The sequence below is a fragment of the Dasypus novemcinctus genome, chromosome 12, assembly GCF_030445035.2.
Source record: "Dasypus novemcinctus isolate mDasNov1 chromosome 12, mDasNov1.1.hap2, whole genome shotgun sequence".
Taxonomy (NCBI): Eukaryota; Metazoa; Chordata; class Mammalia; order Cingulata; family Dasypodidae; genus Dasypus; species Dasypus novemcinctus.
In genome coordinates this window covers 45,522,639-45,542,212 of record NC_080684.1, presented here as the reverse complement: position 1 = coordinate 45,542,212, position 19,574 = coordinate 45,522,639, and the positions used below count along the sequence as shown (strand labels likewise).

At 38.9% G+C, this 19,574-nt stretch overlaps 1 protein-coding gene across 2 annotated transcripts in view; it reads right to left on the bottom strand.

The window, feature by feature from the left end:
• Positions 1-708: 708 nt before the first annotated feature.
• The window catches only part of SRGAP1 (SLIT-ROBO Rho GTPase activating protein 1), a 309,052-nt gene continuing 290,186 nt past the window's right edge, over positions 709-19,574 (bottom strand). For both annotated transcript variants that reach the window (XM_004465049.5, XM_004465050.5), the window contains exons 18-22: positions 17,652-17,731; positions 10,704-10,884; positions 9,588-9,722; positions 9,133-9,472; positions 709-5,622 (exon numbers count right to left, since the gene is read on the bottom strand). In XM_004465049.5, coding sequence (XP_004465106.1) covers positions 5,245-5,622; positions 9,133-9,472; positions 9,588-9,722; positions 10,704-10,884; positions 17,652-17,731 — 1,114 coding nt within the window. In that variant the 3' untranslated portion in view covers positions 709-5,244. The remainder of the gene's footprint in view (positions 5,623-9,132; positions 9,473-9,587; positions 9,723-10,703; positions 10,885-17,651; positions 17,732-19,574) is intronic.

Here is a 19,574-nt window from a genome sequence, read left to right as displayed (position 1 = left end):
GCTTTGTTCACTGTGGCAGTTTGTGAGGTCTGGCTCAGCAAATATGTCAGTTTTTCCTGACCTCTCATTAATATTCCATCTGGCATGTGGTTGATGATCAATTTTACAATACTATTATTTATTGCCAATCCTCAAGAGTTAGTTGCTATTGCTATTGTTTTAATGTGTGAAGAAAAAATATCATTACACAGTTGATTCTACACATATTAATAGTTAATATCTAAGAATTACATTTCAATGTATTCACATGAAATCAAAGAAGTACAGTTTGGCAAGGGTCAGTATGCCAAAGGGTCCTTCTCAAAGGAACGATTTCAGTATGCTGTTTTTTTGTTGTTGTTTGTTTGCTGTGTATTTTTGAGGACTGCATTATTTTAGCCTCAGAGTCAAGACTCTCTTTTTCTTTCTTACACAGGAGTTCCCAAACTTTGACTGAAAAAACATGGCTTCAGGGACAAGGCCCTGTGCAAAAGGCCTCAATTTCAAATTCAAGAACAATAATGAAAGTGAAATAAAAACATTTTTTTCCAAAAAGGTAAAATTTCACATTATTTAATACAACTCAGATCTCTGGGGAAAAATAATGATGAAAGAAAGAAGAAAAAAAAAGAGAAGAAAGGGAGGGAAGGGAGGGAAGGGAGGGAGGAAGGAAGGAAGGAGAAGAAAGCACCACAGAGAATCACACCAAATTGGAAGCAGACAAAGGAAGCCAGAACTATCTTCTTTATTAAAAAGATACACCGTGAAGAACAAACCTGACTGTATACAGAAGCCTGTAATGGTACATGCCAAAATGTACAGTACTATACATAAAAGTGCATTGTCACAACAGATTAACAAAACTTTTCTTTTCCCTTCCAGAACTGTAAAAGCATCCCCCTTTATTTTCACCTCTGAGAGGCGGGAATGTCATGGTAAAAGGCAGTACAGGGCACGCAGGCGAACACGACACGACGGAAGCCGGCAGCAGTTGGGGGGGGGGGAACAGGAGGACACAGAAAGAGCTGCTGCGGGAGTGGGAAAGGCAGAGCCACGGCGACTAGGGAGACGACAGTCGGACGACAGACAAGGACGCAAGACAGGACGACACTGAGCACTGTGGCACGGAAGGGTGGGGCTGGAGGAGCTGGGAGGGAATGGGGGACTTTTCAAAAGACCCCAGGGACAGGAGGAACTGGGAGCAGGCCAGGGAGGAGGATGTGGGAAGGAGGACAGGGGCAGGGAGTGGAGAGAATGCAACAGTACGAGAGCAAGGCTACAAGTCCTCTAAAATAGAAAGGCACTTTCACATGTACATACTACAGATGTACATTGACACGATTAGGTAACAGTCACAAGCAGGAAGCTACCAGTACTGCAACTGATCAAACCGACAGGAAAGGACAACACTGATTTAATTACGTGGGCAGGAGTTCCCCTTAAGGTATGTAAATAGCAGTCTCTCCTGTTACACAGCCACTTACTATATTTTAAATATCTAAATAACCATCACACTACACATTTAACTTGGGTGAATGCTCTGAGGGGGGCATTCAGAAAATGCACAGTTTATATATTTTCTTTTACTAAACAGTTTCTAAGATAAGCATATGGATCCCGGTATAATTATTTAAACATACAAAATTCCCTACGTAATTTAAAAGATACAGGTACCCATATCCATGATACCACATTGACTATTTTTTTTTAAAAGAAAGTATACTAGGGTAAGCGAAAGCTCAAATTCCAGTTTGTTTTACTGATCTGAACAAAGCTGTGCCAAGTTACCCTCACACCCCAGGGGGAGATTGGGAGTAGGGGGCAGGCTGGAATAGGGGGCTCTGTTTCCAGGGCCTCTGTAGTGGAAAATTCAAAGCAAGGTGCAGTCACAAGTCTATTTCCTGCAATGCTGTGGTTAGGAGTGAGTGTCACCCCAGATCTTAAGTCTTCTAGACCCCTCAGCAGACACATAGGTGCTTTCTCTTTGGATTCCAGAGGCCCTGGTGATTAGGCGGAAGTTTCTTTAGTTTGTAAACCCCAGAGGCGGTCATTCTACTGCCTACCTATCTTCCCCTCCCCCGACACTACCTTTTCTTTAATTAAATTATGAACCACTTTTGGGTATGGCAAACTATAAAGACAGAAAACTCTGATCTGACACAATTTGGCCCTTGGTGCTCTAAACCTGTTGCTACCTGCTCATGGGCCATTGCTGTAGATTGAGACCCTGTTGTAAATGATTCTCTGGATGGCTCAAGAGGCACCAAAGTCATATTATGTTGTGTGAAAACGTGCAAAACTGCAGAGCAGTGGTGTTTACACTTTACACAGAGCTCTACAAAGGACCATTTAACAGGTTGAAACAGTTTGCAAAACACTCATCAGAATGTGAAACGAATACCTTTCTTCCTCTCCCAGCAACCCACTCCCCTTGACCCAAACCAAAAGGCTGACTTGGTAAATCTACCTCTGAGTTCTACAGATGAGACATGAACAGACGGTCCTATCCAGCTGTGACTAAATGTTACAGCACATTTACAGCAAAGTGTAAGTGTAGGAAGATAAGCTTGTGGAACTATCAAAACCATTCCCCCTTCCCAAACTGCAGGGCGGATGAGATCCTTGACACTGAGGGCCTTACAGGTGGGAACTCTTCCCTGTGCCTCCACCTCCCTGGCTGCTACGGGGCTGGAAAGATGGCCATGTACAAGGTGGGCCGTCAGCTGCTGAGGTTTTAAATGCCTTCACTGGGGTTTATTTGGGATCTTTGTAAGTAGCCACCTTTTGTCATCCCAGGATTCTGAAGACTTTAGATAAAGTTAGGATAGGGGAGTCCCTACCCAGTTCTCACTCTGGGGTGAAATATGAAGAAAAAAAAAAAAAAGAAAATTGCTCTGGGTGACAATAGGGATGTGGAGGGAAAAGATAGAGACAAGGAGTGAAGAGAGAGTATTAGGAGCTGTTTCCTCTAAGGCACAGCCTCTGAAGCTCTGAGGGTCTAAAGTAGCATGTCCTCTGCCAGCCAGGGACAGCAGAGTCCTGATTTGGTGGGAGGAAAGACAATTCTCTTTCCATCATTAGTGTAAACACCAAAGAGAGGAGATGCTGGGGAATTACCAGGGAGAAGGCTGAAGACATGAACTTGCAGAAGTAAGATCTGAAGAGCTGGATTAAAGCTTGTAAAAGACAAAAAATAATAACAAATTAAAACCACCTCTGCCCTTTTGATGTCCTCTTGTAACTACCTAACTCTTCTTTCGAAGAAGGAATCAAAGATGGGAATCAGAGCCAAAGTAGAATCTGCAAAGAACCGGGAGATTAGATTGTTTAGGAAAGGAATAGCTAAGGACTATTGTTTAAGAGGGCTAGAGCTATTCAAGCTCAGGCCTGGTTAGGTCCCCAGGGTGTCCAAAGGGGCTGAAAGCTCAAGAGAGATGTTGACGGGTGGGACAAGATGCTGAGCTGGGCCTCTTTCAAAATGGGCAAAAAGGATGGTTCTTAAAATTCAGATGTTTAAAAGTTTACTATACCTGGAAATACTAGAAAAAATTTCACTATTCAATCCATACATGAAATTGGGTCTCAGGTAAGCAACCAGCAGTATGCCTTTCAAAGATAATATCTCACTAGTTTCATCTCTTTCTGCACTAGAATGATTAGACTGGCAAACTGAGGTAGAGATAAAAGCAATGATCTTGATTTTAGTACAGGCCCCACTTCCCCCCTACACCATGCCTTCACCAAAGGGCTGATAAAGCCATACTGTATAACTCTTAGGTGACCATGCAATGGGATGCCAGTTTGAAACCAAATACAAGTAATCATCAGATGAGTGTAAACCTAGCTGGAAATCAATGCTGGTCCAGAGGGATTAGTTCTGGGCCATTTTGATTTTCTTTAAAAATGTCTCTTTGTTAGTAAATTCAGTGATAGAGTATATAAAATGCTCATAAGTTTACAGATGATATAAGCTGATGCTGGTAAGAGAATGGTGATTTGTACCTTAGTGAAAATAAGTGAATGCAAAGCAAGCTTTGTAAGATGGAGGGAAAATATACTGTTAACATGGGCTAAAGAAAAATTGCCTATGTGCTGTAATGTCAGAGAAAGTAGGTTCCTAGTGGAGCTGACTGGGAGTAATGTAGGGACCACATGCAAATACAAAAACAAACCAACAAAAAAATCATGGTTCCAGGGCACAAAATTGGGAGGAAATCATCCTGGAACCATGAGGTAATCCTCCCAAGAGGGCCTCAGCATGGCTCTTATTTGAGTACCACAGGCAGTTCTGGGTTGGCTCAAAGAGACAAATGGAACAGAGAACTGTGATTTCAGTTTAGAATCATTAGTCTTCTGAGAGAAGTGTAAAGGAACCAGGGTAATTGAGTCAGGGGAAGAGAAAGCTGAGGGAACAAAGGACTTGTATGCTACCTGTTCTCCATTTCCACAGAGAAGAACACAGGGAGTTACGGGAGACAGAAATATTTTCTAGACAGTTATCAAACAACACATGTCTGAAGGAGTTTGTGGATTAGTGTAACTGAGAGGTCTTTAAAATTAGTCCTTCATGAATGCAGGAGACAGACTTGGAAATCTGCCGGGACCTGACAATTCTGAAGGACTGTCTTACTCCTTCCCAAGTTCAGTTCAAACAGTAACTGCAGTTCTACCTCCTTCTATTAACCTTTAGTCTGGACCAAGGGAAAATGACTCGTATGAAAGAGGCAATCATTCAACCCATTCAAGCTGTGGGCTCACCCCAGGAATGTCCCGTGGTGATACAGCACGAGCTGTACGGAATTGTTTGGTTAGCTACCAAACAATGCCATTATCACCTTTTAGCCATTACCCCAAATGCCACAACCAGTACTGGTTATACATGCCTGGGTCGTGGATTCTTGGGCCTTTGATATTTCTAACTTACCTGGGGTACACTAAATCTGAAGCACTCAACAATGAGGAAAGCAGTGTTGCCTTCATTACAAGTGGTGCAGCATTGGATTTTCAAGTAAGTCTAAGTGTTTCTATTGTCTATAAAATGACATACAATATGTCCAGTTATTTTTTTAAAAAAAGCAATTACAAAATACAAATGCCCATGTTAATTTAGCTAGTCTTAGACATTACATTCAAAAACTAAGAAAAGCCAAAAGATCTCCAGTTATAAGCACACAGCTAATGAAAATTATGGATTGCTGACTTTTGTCACTAATCCATTTTCTTTTTTTAAAATCACCTCCCTTTGTGACCTTGCTCAGTTGGTTTTTACATTGTGCAAGACTTGTCTGCTGGACCCTGGGAAGGTGGGGTAGGTCCTATGGTAGGATTTGTTTTTGGAAGAACAGCAGGTTTTGGCCTAAGGGCTGGGGGCTTCAGCTGAATGCCCATTCTGGGTGCCACCATAGGCTTGAAAGTACTCATTGTGTCACTAGAGGAGCTAGTGCTACGTCGAATCTGAGGTTCAGAGCTCCTGAGGGCAACGTTGTGCAAAGGGCTGAGAGATTCCGTGGAAGTAGCAGGGGTAGGGGAGTTTTTCACTTGTTCCAAGGTATCCAGCACCACGTCAGGGGCATGTTTTGCTGTACTCTGTCTCTCCAGTTCTCGGAGTTCATTCAAAGCAGTGTTCATCGTCTCTTCAATATCCTGTTGACAAATGATCAGAAAGAGAGAGAACAGACTGATAATACTAATATGGAAACCCATATACTTCATTTCAAAGCAATTAGGCTAGCAAAGAGTATGAACACTTTAATTTTCTAGTCCACAGAGCATATGAACTTAATGCTATCTCACATAATTATTTTGACTCTGAATGTTCAGGGGGACCAAGATGAAATGGCTTATGGAGCCATATATCAGACATCTACCATTAGGTAGCCTTCTGGTGGTTTCTACCTTGCATGCTGACTTATGTATATTGATTCAATTTTAACAGATGGTAAAAGATAGCTTAAATTCAGATAATGCAACAATTTTTCAAATAAATGTAAAAAAAAATGAAAAATCAGGCTTCATTCATTCATTCAAGAAATAATTTTTGAACACTTACTGTGTGTGCATTTGGCTAAATCCCTATAAAGTTCTTCAAAACATAGCATAAACTTTGTCTCTGATGCCCTTGTCCAGTGGCTCTCAATGGAAGTGGTACTGCCCCATCAAGGGCATTTTTGCACTGTGTGTGTGTGTATAGTGACTAGGTGGCATAATTAGCATTTGTTGGGCAGGGGCCAGAAATACTAGATATCTTGTAGGTCCCTGGACAGTTTACATACAATGAAAAATTGCCCTGTATCTTGTTCAATTTTTGAATGTCCTCCAGACATTTACAAAGATGAAAACCCTTTATAATAGCCTGAGCATAAAACTGACCTCTTTTTTTACATATAAATACAAAGTACTTTTTACATGATGCTGAATTTTCCAGGATTGCAACTACCATGTAAACGGAGGGAAATTTTTCACTTTATTTTGACTGGAACTATATGATCAAGAGTTGTCCACCATTTTGGAAAAATCACATCACTAATGGGGACACTTTTCAAGGGATTTGAATTGAAACCAATTAACTTAGTACTTCTACATCAACGTGCATTTTTAATTGTTGCCTTTAAGGTGGTAATTCTACATACAGTTGAAATCATCTGACTACTTCATTTATCTTCTGGTGTAATCTAGCGCAAACATTAACTGAAATATGTTTGTTTTAATATTTATTTCCTTTTATTTCTCTTTTATATTACATTTAGACTGTTACATAGATATACTTCAAATTAGATATAAGATCTATGAATTTATTTCAGGATAGTAAAGGTTTTTAAAAAGGAAGGGTATTGGGAAAGATCGGGTAGAAAATCACTGCCCTGGTGGGACTGAAATGTTTCTTCTCTATAGTTTCCCAGGTCCTTCCACTCACCTAGAACATAACCCTAAGGACACTGCACAATGATAACTGATTTCTCTACCTATTTCCCCCACTGGACTGCAGGTATCTTAAAGTAGGTGATATATATTTGCATCCATAAAGGTCAGAATGGACTGTGAGCAGACAGGAAGTACTCAATAAATTTTTGCTAAATGAATAAACCAAGATACTGATGCTAAATTACCACCTCCAATAAGAAATAAACCAAGACACAATGATCACATATGGATACTGTAGTTTTTCAAAAAGCTCCATTGGAGATGCTATTGATTTGTTTAATAAAAGAATTTGCATGTTTTTCACATGAATATCAACATTGCATGCTTACTTGTCCTCATGGGAAAATCTGAAGACTAGAGATGGAAAGATAAATAAAGGGCAAACCTGGACGCCATTTTGGGAGGATGACATCACTTTTCAAGGGATTACTTTTATATGTGATTTCCATTTCCTGCTAAACATAAGGATTTTTTTTTTTAATAATAAGAATCTGCACGAGAGAGAATATACAAAGGTTGGCTTATTTGGTGAGTGTTTATTTTTTATGATTTACAATAAAAAGGATTTCCTGGTTCTAGAAGCAAAAGGGTTACACAGACCTTACTGTGCCTTCCCAACCCCAAGCTCTTTATTTCCTGCCTCTCTGACCCAAATCATGTTTCACTTGCTTATGAGAAGTGGTAATGTTATGGGTTTCTCAAAGCATTAAATTCAGCTATAGTCAAATATGACTTTAAATAGGCCTCAAAGAGTCTTGTATAGCACTGTAAATAGGGGAAAAAAGCCTTTCTGATTTTTGCTGAGAAATTGCTTGCACTTAAAATTGGTTTAATTTAAAAAAAAAAACCATACACACACATTCAAATCCTCATTCAATCATTCAATCTAATTTGCTATCCCAGATTGTTTTGTTTACAACACTGAAAATAGACTGGAAATTTGTCATGTTAGTGAATATTTCCTTGGGTTCTTTTTATTAAAAAGAATCCATCTTTAATACTTTCTAAAGCCTGTTTCATTCATTTCTCCTCTGCTCTTCCTTTTTGATCTGTTTAATTAGTTTTTAAGTTTCAGTGTCAGTTGCAAGACCCTTTAGATTATTGGAATGGCCAATCCTTAATCTATTTACCTCATATGCCACTGGCTATAAGCGTATTTTCTTTTGGCTTCAGCTGCAAAAAGAACCAGATGGCAAAATGGTAGAATAATGGGAAAATTCATTAATATTGTTTTACTTTTATTTTGTCAATTCTTATCATTAGGAAAAAAACTATAAAGCTACTGCTGGGAAGTAATGACATGTATTGGGGTTCAAACGTGAAGTAGGATCTGTACTTGCTTTTCTTCAACTGGCTAACAATTATTTACCATATTATTTATTCACAAACCCATCATGTCCTAATTTTTAAATGTCATCTTTACTATGTACTACAATTTTTCTGTTTCTGGTCTCTCCATTCTGTTCCTTCAATCTGTCTGCTTTTCTAGCATTGGAATACATTAAGTATCTGGGAGAACTAGTCCTTCCTCATTCATCTTTTTAAAAATTTTCTGGCTATTCTGAGTTTGAATGTTCCGAGTACTATATTTCTGGCAGGGCTTTGTTTACATTCTTTTTTTTTTTTTTTTTAAAGATTTATTTATTTATTTAATTTCCCCCCTCCCTTGGTTGTCTGTTCTTGGTGTCTATTTGCTGCCTCTTGTTTCTTTGTCCGCTTCTGTTGTCATCAGCAGCACGGGAAGTGTGGGCGGCGCCATTCCTGGACAGGCTGCTCTTTCTTTTCACGCTGGGCGGCTTTCCTCACGGGCGCACTCCTTGCACGTGGGGCTCCCCCACGCGGGGGACACCCTTGCGTGGCACGGCACTCCTTGCGCACATCAGCACTGCGCCTGGCCAGCTCCACACGGGTCAAGGAGGCCCGGGGTTTGAACCGCGGACCTCCCATATGGTAGACGGACGCCCTAACCACTGGGCCAAAGTCCGTTTCCCTGTTTACATTCTAATTGCCTATTAGGTATTGTTTAAATACCTGATAGTAGGTAACAAATGGTCTTCAGTGGAGACAGCCCAGGTGTTAAAATAAAGAATTGGGCTAACTTCCTTCCCTTTCTCTTTAGTTGGTTCTACATAAGAAACAAAACTACAGGGTTTTACAGAAAGTAAATCCTGCACACCTCCCTTGTCACACTTCAGGTCCTTTAACATGCAACGATACTTTGAAGCATTGTACCTGAGCAATTGTCTCTGGGTCCAGCGGCTTGTGGTCATTGAAGCCTGTGTACTGCCCTGATGATGTGGACCTTCTAATTGGGGGACTGTCGATCTTCTTGAGGGAGTCATGACGGCTGATGTTGGTCAGGCTGCCGTGGCCAGGCCGGCGCCTCCTCTCTGGGCTGTCATTGTTGAGGCCACGGTTCTGCAGCAGGCCCCGGGGGTGACTGGCCAGGCTTGGGGAACCCAGGTCAATTGAGGAGTTGGAAAGAGCATGAGGGGGGTGGAGGGGACAATGGCCATCACTGGTCCTGCCAGGACGCCTTACTGGAGGGGTTGGCTCTCCTCTTTTTCTTTGTCTAGACAGAGAGAGAGAAAATAGGGGAACTTATCACACAGGCTGATTGTATCAAGGCTCCTCACAGCCCCTGGGGGATTGGAGGTTTAGGAGCCTGATGAGTGGACTCCACTTACCTGGCTAAGTAGCCATCAGAATGACGGTCTGTTGGGGAGTTCATGTCCTTGGATGAAGACTTGTCTTCAGTGACTGGTCCACTGCTGGCCTCACTATCTGCTTTTTGGCTCAGCGTGTCTGAAAATGTATCATCCCTGAAACAAGAGGAATCAAGAGGGAGGGTCTTTTTCTAGAAAAATGTGGGGACAAAAACAACATTATAAAATAATACAATTTCACAGGTTAATTGGAAGATTCAGATAAATAAAAAGCAAAATAATAATCACCCATAATATAACAAAACATCCAGAGACAACTACTAATGTTAAAATCTAGAAAATATCCTTCTAGACATTTTTTATGCCCATACATGTTTGTAAAAGTATCCATATATGTATATGTCCTATAGTTATACATGACTGCATGTCTATAAACACATGATATTTCCTGGATTTTGAGATACATATTTTAACATTTCTACTATTAGGCCAGATCATACAATCACTATATACTTTTATGAGATCATATTTCTCTTTTCCTTGAAAAGCTTCTCTTCAATTGATGGTGCATATGTAATACTATATTTACCATACATATTATTTTATAAACCTGTTTCTTTCATTAAAATATTATAACTATATTATCATATTATAACTATAACTATATAACTATCTTCCCATGTCTTTAAATACTTTTGAAAGTAGAGCTTTCTCATCAGAAAAATTAAAAAAAAGAAAGGAAGAAAGCCAGGAGATGATTTCCTTTAGCCTTTAGGGTAGACTCTTCCCTTTTGGGAATCTGGAATTGAAACAGTATTCCGGCATGAAGAGAAGAACTCCACTCTTTTTGAATTAGCAGTGTCACTTCAGTTCTTAAAGCCATCCTCTGCATAAGCTATTTTTCTAAGAACCCGAAAGCTTCAAAAGGTATCTCCTACTAGTCCTTGCTCTGAACCTCCTGCCCTTGAAATACTGTCAGCAGTGACCCAGTAGCAAGGTAAAGGACTATGCCCGGCTCAGAAGTTTTATCTTTGTAATCCTTTCTGCCCTTTTCTTACAAGACCAAGCTGAGTTTGAGAACAATGGCTGGAATTCTCTATTGGGAGCACTGAGGTAATGGAAGCTGGGACTACTCACATATCCTGTACCACTATGTACTGGTGAGGTACAAGCCCGTCAATCCCATTGTGCCTTCCTTCCCACCAGTCCTCAGATGCGCGGTGATACAGCAGCAGGGAGGCACCTTTCTTGAAGGTCAGCTCTCTGGCAGACCGCCCAACATAGTCAAACTTGGCTATTGCTTCTATTGGTTCACATTCTACAAAGAACATGCCAGAAAATGGTGAGGCACAGGGTTATCAGGAAGTCATAATACGTTTTCTGAAAGGTCTACATGTGGCATTAGAAATAAACAAGGCCATTTAAATATCCAGACTGAACAGGGTAATAAATGAATCATCAAGACAGGAGAAAATAGAGGCTGTTAAAGAGAAACAGAAAAACTTTCTCTTGCTGTCATCAGTTTTTCAGGCAAAGAAAAACTGAACATTAAATTTGAATTTCCAGAGGCTCTTTCTAGAGATATAATGACAGTCTAATAAAAATACTTTACACTTTGTAATCAAATATATTAAATATTCCCTTGGATTGTAATGTCTTCCACAATTGCTCCAATGTTGTTATTTTTTAATATATATTTTTATGGAAGTATATCCTTCATAAATGAACATACATAAACAATAAGCACATAGTAAAAGTTGTGAATTTACAAAATAAAAATGTATAATATCATACAGGGGTTCTATACATCACCACACTACCAGCATCTTGCATTGTTCTGAAACATTTGTTAAACTATGCAAGAACATCATCAAAATATTACTACTGGGGGATGCAGTTGTGGCTCAATCAGTTGGGCTCCCGTCTACCATATGGGAGGCCTTGGGTTCGCGTCCCAGGGCCTCCTTGTGAAGGCAGGCTTGCCCGCACCCCGCGAAGTGCCGCCTGGCATGCAAGTACCACTGAGTGCCGACTCAGCAAGGTGACACAATGAAAAGGCAGACAAGTGAAAAAAACACAGAAGAGTGCACAGCAAATGGACACAGAGAGCAGACAACAAGCAAGCTGCAAGGAGGGGGGGATAAATTTAAAAAAAGTACTACTAAATATAGCCTGTTATCTTCCATTTGGTGTATTTCCCCCCCAACCCACTCTATTATTTTTTAAAAATATATATTTTTTATTACAGGGGTTGTAAACTTACAAAACAATCATGTACATGTGTAGAATTCCCATACAACACCCCTTCACCAATTTATCACACTGTGGTGGAATATTTATTACAGATTATGAGCTAATATCATCAGATTATTATCACCAACTCTGGTCCATAGCATACATTTGGCACATTTTTGCCAAATACATATCAACACAGTAAATATGTATATTGACATATATCAAACATATATCAACACAGTATATCTTTGGCATTGAAGCAAGAATATTATAGTATTGCTGTCAACCACAGTCCATAGGTCACACCAATTGTATTTTTCCCATGCTTCTCCATATTCCCACTACCCTTCAATAGTGATGTACATCCGCTCTAGCTCACAAAGGACACTCTTGCATCTGTACCATCGACCACATTTTTATCCACCTCTGGGTTCACTGTGTTATTCAGTCCTGAGATTATGCTCTAGCTTTCTTTCAATTGACATTTTCATCCCTGGACTACCCTTTTACCACAATCCCATTTATAAATCAGTAGTTGCTCACTACAATGTGTTACCATCAACTCTATCCATTTCCAAATTTTTACAGTCAGGTTAATTAAAACTTCTACAAACATTAAGCATCAGTAGTCCTTCTCAGCCCTCCTCTTATCTCCTCATAATCTATACTCTAGGTTTTAACTCCATGCATTTATTCTTCATATTTAGTTCATATTAGTGAGCCCATGCAATTTTTGTCCTTTTGTGTCTGGCTTACTTCACTTAACATAATATCTTCAAGATTCATCTGTGTTAACATATTTGTCCCAATTTCATTTCTTCTTACTGCAGCATAGTATTCCATTGTATGTATATACCACATTTTGTTTATTCATTCATTGGTTGATGGACACTTGGGTTGTTTCCATCTTTTGGCAATTATGAATAATGCTGCTATGAATGTTTGGTGTGCAGATGTCTGTTCATGTCACAGTTTTCAATTCTTCTGGATATATTCCTAGTAAAGGAATTGCTAGATCATATGGCAGTTCTATATGTAGTTTCCTGAGGAACTGCCAAACTGTCTTCCACTGAGGCTGTATCATTTTACAATCCCACCAAGAGTGAAGGAGTGTTCCTATTTCTCCATGTCCTCTTATATTTAGTTTTACTAAAACAAATTAAAAGATGCTAGCACTGTATAGTGTACAATCCTACCTACTTGTGAAAGGGAAATAAAGAAAGATACATTAATGTTCTTTAATGCTATTCAATCATAAGCTGTCAGTGGGTTATGTAAGATGATTTAATATATATATATTTAATCATAATTTCATAATCATAACCTCTGTGATGGTCTCTTTGTATTTTTCTGAAACAACCAGAAACAGAATTGTCAGACTCTGCTGATTTCATTCAAATGTGGCGAGGTTATAGAAGAATGGCCAGATGAAAGAGAAGTACATTTTATCGGTAATTCTAGTACATCAACTAGTAATTCTCAGCAATTTCATTATTTTGACTCTTTCAACTCCTAAGAGAGACATTTCTCTGTCAAGTATCCGTCAATAATCTATTTACACACATTTTAGCCTGGTCATTGCAGACCAAATCAATCTCAGGCCATAGCAACTCTCCATACCCCTTTTATACAGTGAGCCTCCCTGTCCTTTAAAATCCTGCAGAGACTTTGTACAAGGATGCTGTTGCTATCAATAACACTAATAAGAGAGTAACATGATAACTTCGTTTTCCTGCATGGCCATCATAATTTTGTAAAAGGGAAAGAAAATTTAGCAAAGCAGTTTTCCTGCCTGCTTGGTGCTGTCAAGTCTCATATTTCCATTTCTTGTAGTTTTAGACAAAATCTTAATATATTACCCCTTCTCTCTGGGGACTGACACTTTCCCTCCTAGATCTGCTACTCACTGCACTTGCAGATGATGTTTTTGTTTTGTGACAGCCTGTTTTGGGAAGCAAAAGGTATTGTCTTGAGTGATTCCATGACAGAGAAAAGAAACTGCAATATCTGGGGCAATCAAGAGTCTAGTTAATTTAGTTACAGTACTTTGGAGGTTGGCTGTGGCTGAGAACATCTGTCTTTTGTAAGCAGTGCTTTTCTTTTCAAAAAAATCAGGTGAACATGTTCAGAATGTTAATGCAAACACAAACAGCACTCAGAAAAGCTTCTCTCTTGTAGTCAAGAGGTAGAACAACTGATAGAGGGAAGGGTGGTGAGAACTGGTGTCTGGGAAGATAGACTGGAGCTTTGCCTTGGCTTTTCCTGCACTGGGAACACTTAGAGAAATCAGCAGTGAAAAAGGAATGAACTAAATAGAGAAAAAACCCTAAGACAACAGAAAGGATGGTGGTAAGGCTGGAACTCAGGGAATTTCAAAAGCAACATCACTGAAATAGAGGTTCCCAACTTTAAAGAATGTCTTATAATTTAAATTAATTTAAATTCTGAAAATGTCAATTCATCTTACTTTTAAAGACACAAAGAAATTTTGCTTTCCTAGCAGGCAGTGGACACTAGACAATCTGTACCTCCTGCTGATATCAACTAAAAATGATGTATTGAAAAAATCTTTGTAACTGCATTTTTTTTAGGAGGTGCCAAGGAGTGAACCTGGACTTCATACTGTGAAGCAAGCACTCAACCACTGAAGAACAACCATTCCACTGCATTGAATTTTAATATGATCCAGTAAAGAACACTTAAAGACTCAAATTCAGTCAGAGTGGAAACTTTGAGAGGTAAGCAGAGCATTAGAACAACTTAGTCAGATTTTGCATTGAGGGTACTTCCCTAATCTGGTTAATTTAAGCTTCAGGTTTTTGTAGGAAAATATGACCAGAGCTTGCCCAAGGTGGGAAATCTAAGACCCCCACAGGATCGCCTTTTCAGTGTCAGATTGAACTAGAAAGAAATCCTTTCCCCTCTAGCTCTCTGTACCTGTACCTAGATTATAACCATATACCTCTCCCCCTCCCTCTACTCCAACCCTTGAGGACTTAAGGAAATCACCTATTTTATCAAACCGTAATCACTTTTGAGAATCCCAACCACATGCCAGTCCTCAAGCAGGTTTGCAGTATAAATTCATGTTACCTGGGTAAATAGGAAAGCCTCAAAGTAAAAATTTAATCTGGTCCCAGATGGTTGTGTGCCCCAGGCAGAATTAAATGAAAACCCTCTTTGGCAGATCCTACTTTCAACTGGGGCCTAAAGGAATTTCCATAGACAAAGTTCCAGGAACTACATAAACATTTTACAAAACACGTCAGAAAATAAGACTTTATGAGCAATAGGAAAAAATTGGTGAAGACTTCAGGCACATAATCTGAAATAATGGAGAAGATTAATATGAGTAAAGACTATATATGAAAGTGAACCAAACAGAACTTCAAGAAATAAACATGTATTCATAATTAAAACTAATACTTAGTGGGGAGTGTATGTAGCTCAAGTGGTTGAATGCTTGCTTCCCATGTATGAGGTCCTGGATTTGATCCCCAGTACCTCCTAAAAAACAAAAACGAAAACAAACAAAGAAAAACCAACTTTCATTGGGGAGCAGATGTAGCTCAAATGGTTGAGTGCCTACTCCCCAAGTATGAGGTTCTGGGTTCAATCCCCTGAACCTTCTAGAAACAAAACAAAACAAAACAAAACAAAACAAAACACCCTCAATGAATGGGTTTCACAGTTGAAGAGAGAGTAATAGAGCCTGTAGATAAGCTAGGAAAAACTGACAGCTCTATGTTTATGCTAAAAAAAAAAGTGTTCAAAATTAATGTTAAGAATTAAACTTAAGAAGTTAGGCAAAGAAAAAAATGATCTGTACAGGGAAAGGTATAAAAGTTTATTGGGAGATGTTAAATAAATGGAAACATAGTATTTTTATGGGTTAGAACACTTAATATTTATATTACAATTAATATGGAGAGGATATGAATTCTCTCCATGTCAATAAATTTGGAATCAATGTAATTACAATAAAAACCCCAAAAGGTTTTTAGGTATCAAAATTAAGTCAGTACTGTGGGGATAGAGAAGTAGACTAGGGGATCAGAGCAGAGAGTCCAGAAACAGACCCAGGCAATGGTGAAACTTGGTTTATGGCAGAGGAGTGGGCCAGTGGGGAAAGGGCAATTAATGCTGGGACAGTTTGGACAACTATCTGTCCATATGGGAAAAAAAAGTGGAACTGACCCCTACCTCACACCATGCCCCCAAATAAATTCAGTGGAATAAAGACCTATGTATGAAAAGCAAAATTTTGAAGGGTTTAAAAGAGAGTACTGGAGAATTATCTTCATTACCAAGAGGGGCACAGAAGAATTTCTTAAAGGAGACACAGAGTAAAATAACCATGAATGAAAAGATAAACCCAACTACTTTGAAATTAAGATCCTCTGTTTAGCAAAAGACATCATAAGCAGAAGAAAAGATAAGTTACAGAGAGAAGATATTTTCAAAGCATATACCCAACAAAGGAACTGACCCAGAATCCACAAAAAACTCTTACAGCAAATCTATTAAGAAAAAAAAAAAAGAAAAAGAAAAGCAAAATCCGAACCAAACAAAACCAAAACAAAAAGCCCAGAGAACCCATAGTAAAATGGGCAAAAGACTTGATAGGAATTTCATAAAAGAAGAAATCTCAACATATACAACCGCATTAGCAATCAGAGAAATGCAAATTAAAATCACAATGAGACACAATTAGACACTGACAATACTGGCTGGCAAAGATGAAAATATTTGATCAAGTGTTGGTGAATATGTACAACGGAAAGACTAATACGCAGAGGGTAGGAGAAACCACTGAAAAATAGTTTGGCAGTATCTGGTAAAGTTGAAGACACGGTTACTCTCAGCTATATAACCTAGAGAAACTCCTATACATTTGCAATAGGATACATATTTCAAAATCTTCATAGCAGCACTGTTTTAAGTGGCAAAAAATGTAATATATCCCACATATTTATCAAAAGTGGGAACAGACAAATACAGTAGAATGTTATACAGTGGAAAGTATAGGATTATATCTGTATGCAACAACATGGATGAATCTCAATAATGTATTATTGAGTAGGGAAAAATCATAAAAAGTATATATGGCATGATTCCATTTACAGAGTTCAAGAAAATGGAAAATAGGGACTTGGCCCAATGGATAGGGTGTCCGCCTACCACATGGGAGGTCCACGGTTCAAACCCCAGGCCTCCTTGACCTATGTGGAGCTGGCCCATGCGCAGTGCTAATGCACGCAAGGAGTGCCGTGCCACGCAGGGGTGTCCCCATGTAGGGGAGCCCCACGTGCAAGGAGTGTGCCCCATAAGGAGAGCTGCCCAGGGTGAAAGAAAGTGCAGCCTGCCCAAGAATGACGCCACACACACGGAGAGGTGACACACCAAGATGAAGCAACGAAAAGAAACACAGATTCCCCATGCCGCTGATAAGGATAGAAGTGGTCACAGAAGAACACACATCAAATGGACACAGAGTGCAGACAACTGGGGGGAGGGGCGGGGGAAGGGGAGAGAAATAAATAAAAAATAAATCTTAAAAAAAAAAAAGAAAATGGAAAATCAAACAACAGTTGGCCAAATAGACAAACATATTACTGGTTACCTTTCAAAGGGTAGGGAGGGCAATGGGATCAGGGGAGTGCAAAGGCAATGATACGCCTTTTTTCCTAAATGTGGTGGTAGTTCTGTGGGTTTTCATTGTAACACTATATCATCCATGTATTTTTTAAAATAAATATTCTTTTTTACCTTTTGAGCTTTTAATATAAGCAGTTTTTAAAAAAGGGATATAAACAATGGTTTCATGAGAGCATGGGCACAAAGGCATACCATCTTCACTGGTGTGGGTCTCTGTGCCAGCATCCTGATCCACTTCCTCCAGGGTACCGTGCTCACTGTATGGGCTGTCACTGTGGAGTGGAAATGGAAATTCGAATGAATCCAAACTGGAAGGAATTTTTAAAATGAACCATTACTACTGTAAGGAAAAGTTTAGGGCTTTGGAATGGGCCAAGAGTTACTAGATACCCTCTTAATGAAAGCTGGAGCCTCTAGGGGTTAGATAACCCATAGGAGTGTATGTACCTTCATCTTTGACTAGATTATTTGTACAACTCTGTAAAGATAGAAGTTAACTTGTAGAAAACTGATAGCAATATAAATAATTCTTATCCACAGAAGTGCAAATTAGTTGAATTCTGGTGGGATATGACTGACTACTGCCCTATGGAAGGGCGGGTTTTTGCAAATCCATTTCAAGATGCTTTTACTACATATATAGTAATGGCCCTTGGACTTTCTCTTCTAATTGGTTATAGCATCTTTTCTGGCTCCTTCATTACTAATGAGTTAAGTAAAATCTTTGACATACTTACTTATAGCTCTATGAGAATAAAAATTTATCATTTAACACTGATGATAAATAGAATGCAGTGGTCACAGATACAAACCTGATATTACCATAAAAGTCATTTATATTGCTGGTGTTGGGGGACAAGGATAACTCCTGTATTACCGACTATGGTTAAATCAGCAATCTCATAGAGAGCACTACATGTAGGAAGAAGGACACAATCAAGCATATGTTACTAGTTGCAAGACTCTTTATTATGGGCTTTTCATCCTGATTATAAAAAGCAGCAGCTACAAAAGGTTCTAGGGTACAATGCATCAAATAGTTTTGACCAGATATACAAATACTTGCTCTCAGATTAAATGAACAAAAGATCAGAGCTTACTTATATAACCCTGAATATCCAGAAATACTAAACATGCCTTTGACATTGTCTTGAAATGTCTATGGTAATGAAAAGAAAATTACATATCTCAGCATGGCTGAGTTTTATTCATTCAACTTCTCAGAGCTAAGCTTAGTTAATACCTTGCACATAGTAAATGCTCAAGTAAATATTGAATTGAATTTCATGTATAAAATTGCTAGGTCTATTATGTAACTGGAATCTATCATATTTTCATATTTCACAGTTATTTTGGAAAGTAGGACTTCTGGAAATAGTCAACTCAGTTTTCTTAAGACATATGGCCATATTCTACTACAAGCTTTTTTTTTTTTTTTTTTTTTACAAAAAGTGTGTTTTCAGTTATTTAATGATATTTCAGCTACTTATTCTACTTCTACGTCATCTTCAGTAAGGAGGTGGGAAACAGTGTCTTGAGGAAGATCCAGAATGAGGGACTGAGACTAGCCTATTTCTAGCTGCTCCTGAATCTGAGCTGCACAGGGCAACTTCCGGGGTGGGTGACAAGGAAGACTAAGGTGGGCTTTGGAATTAGACCTGGCTGCCTCAAGTTACTATCAATCAATCACTAGCTAGGTTCCTTGGCTTCTCTTAATTTACTTGGCAGGGGGATCATGAGAATAAAAGATATCATGTGTACTGAGTACCACACTAGCTGCCATGTGGTAGGGGATCAAGGAATAGAAGCTACTTTTATTGAAGGTGATTTCTCAGACACTGGAAACTTGCATAGCAAATAGCATATATATATAAAGAATTTAGGAGTCTCTACCTTTGGGATTATTTAAATGACTATATCTCCCCATTTTACACTTGACTGGGAGATGACCTGATTGGGAGATGCCATATTAACCAAAACATTTTTATCTCAATAATGTTAATATAATAGAGTTGCTCAAAAAGTCCTTTACTACTATAATTGGTTAGAATAATATTTATTATTAAGAGTGAAAATGAATATAAATAAGAATGAAAACACATTTGGTTGACAGGA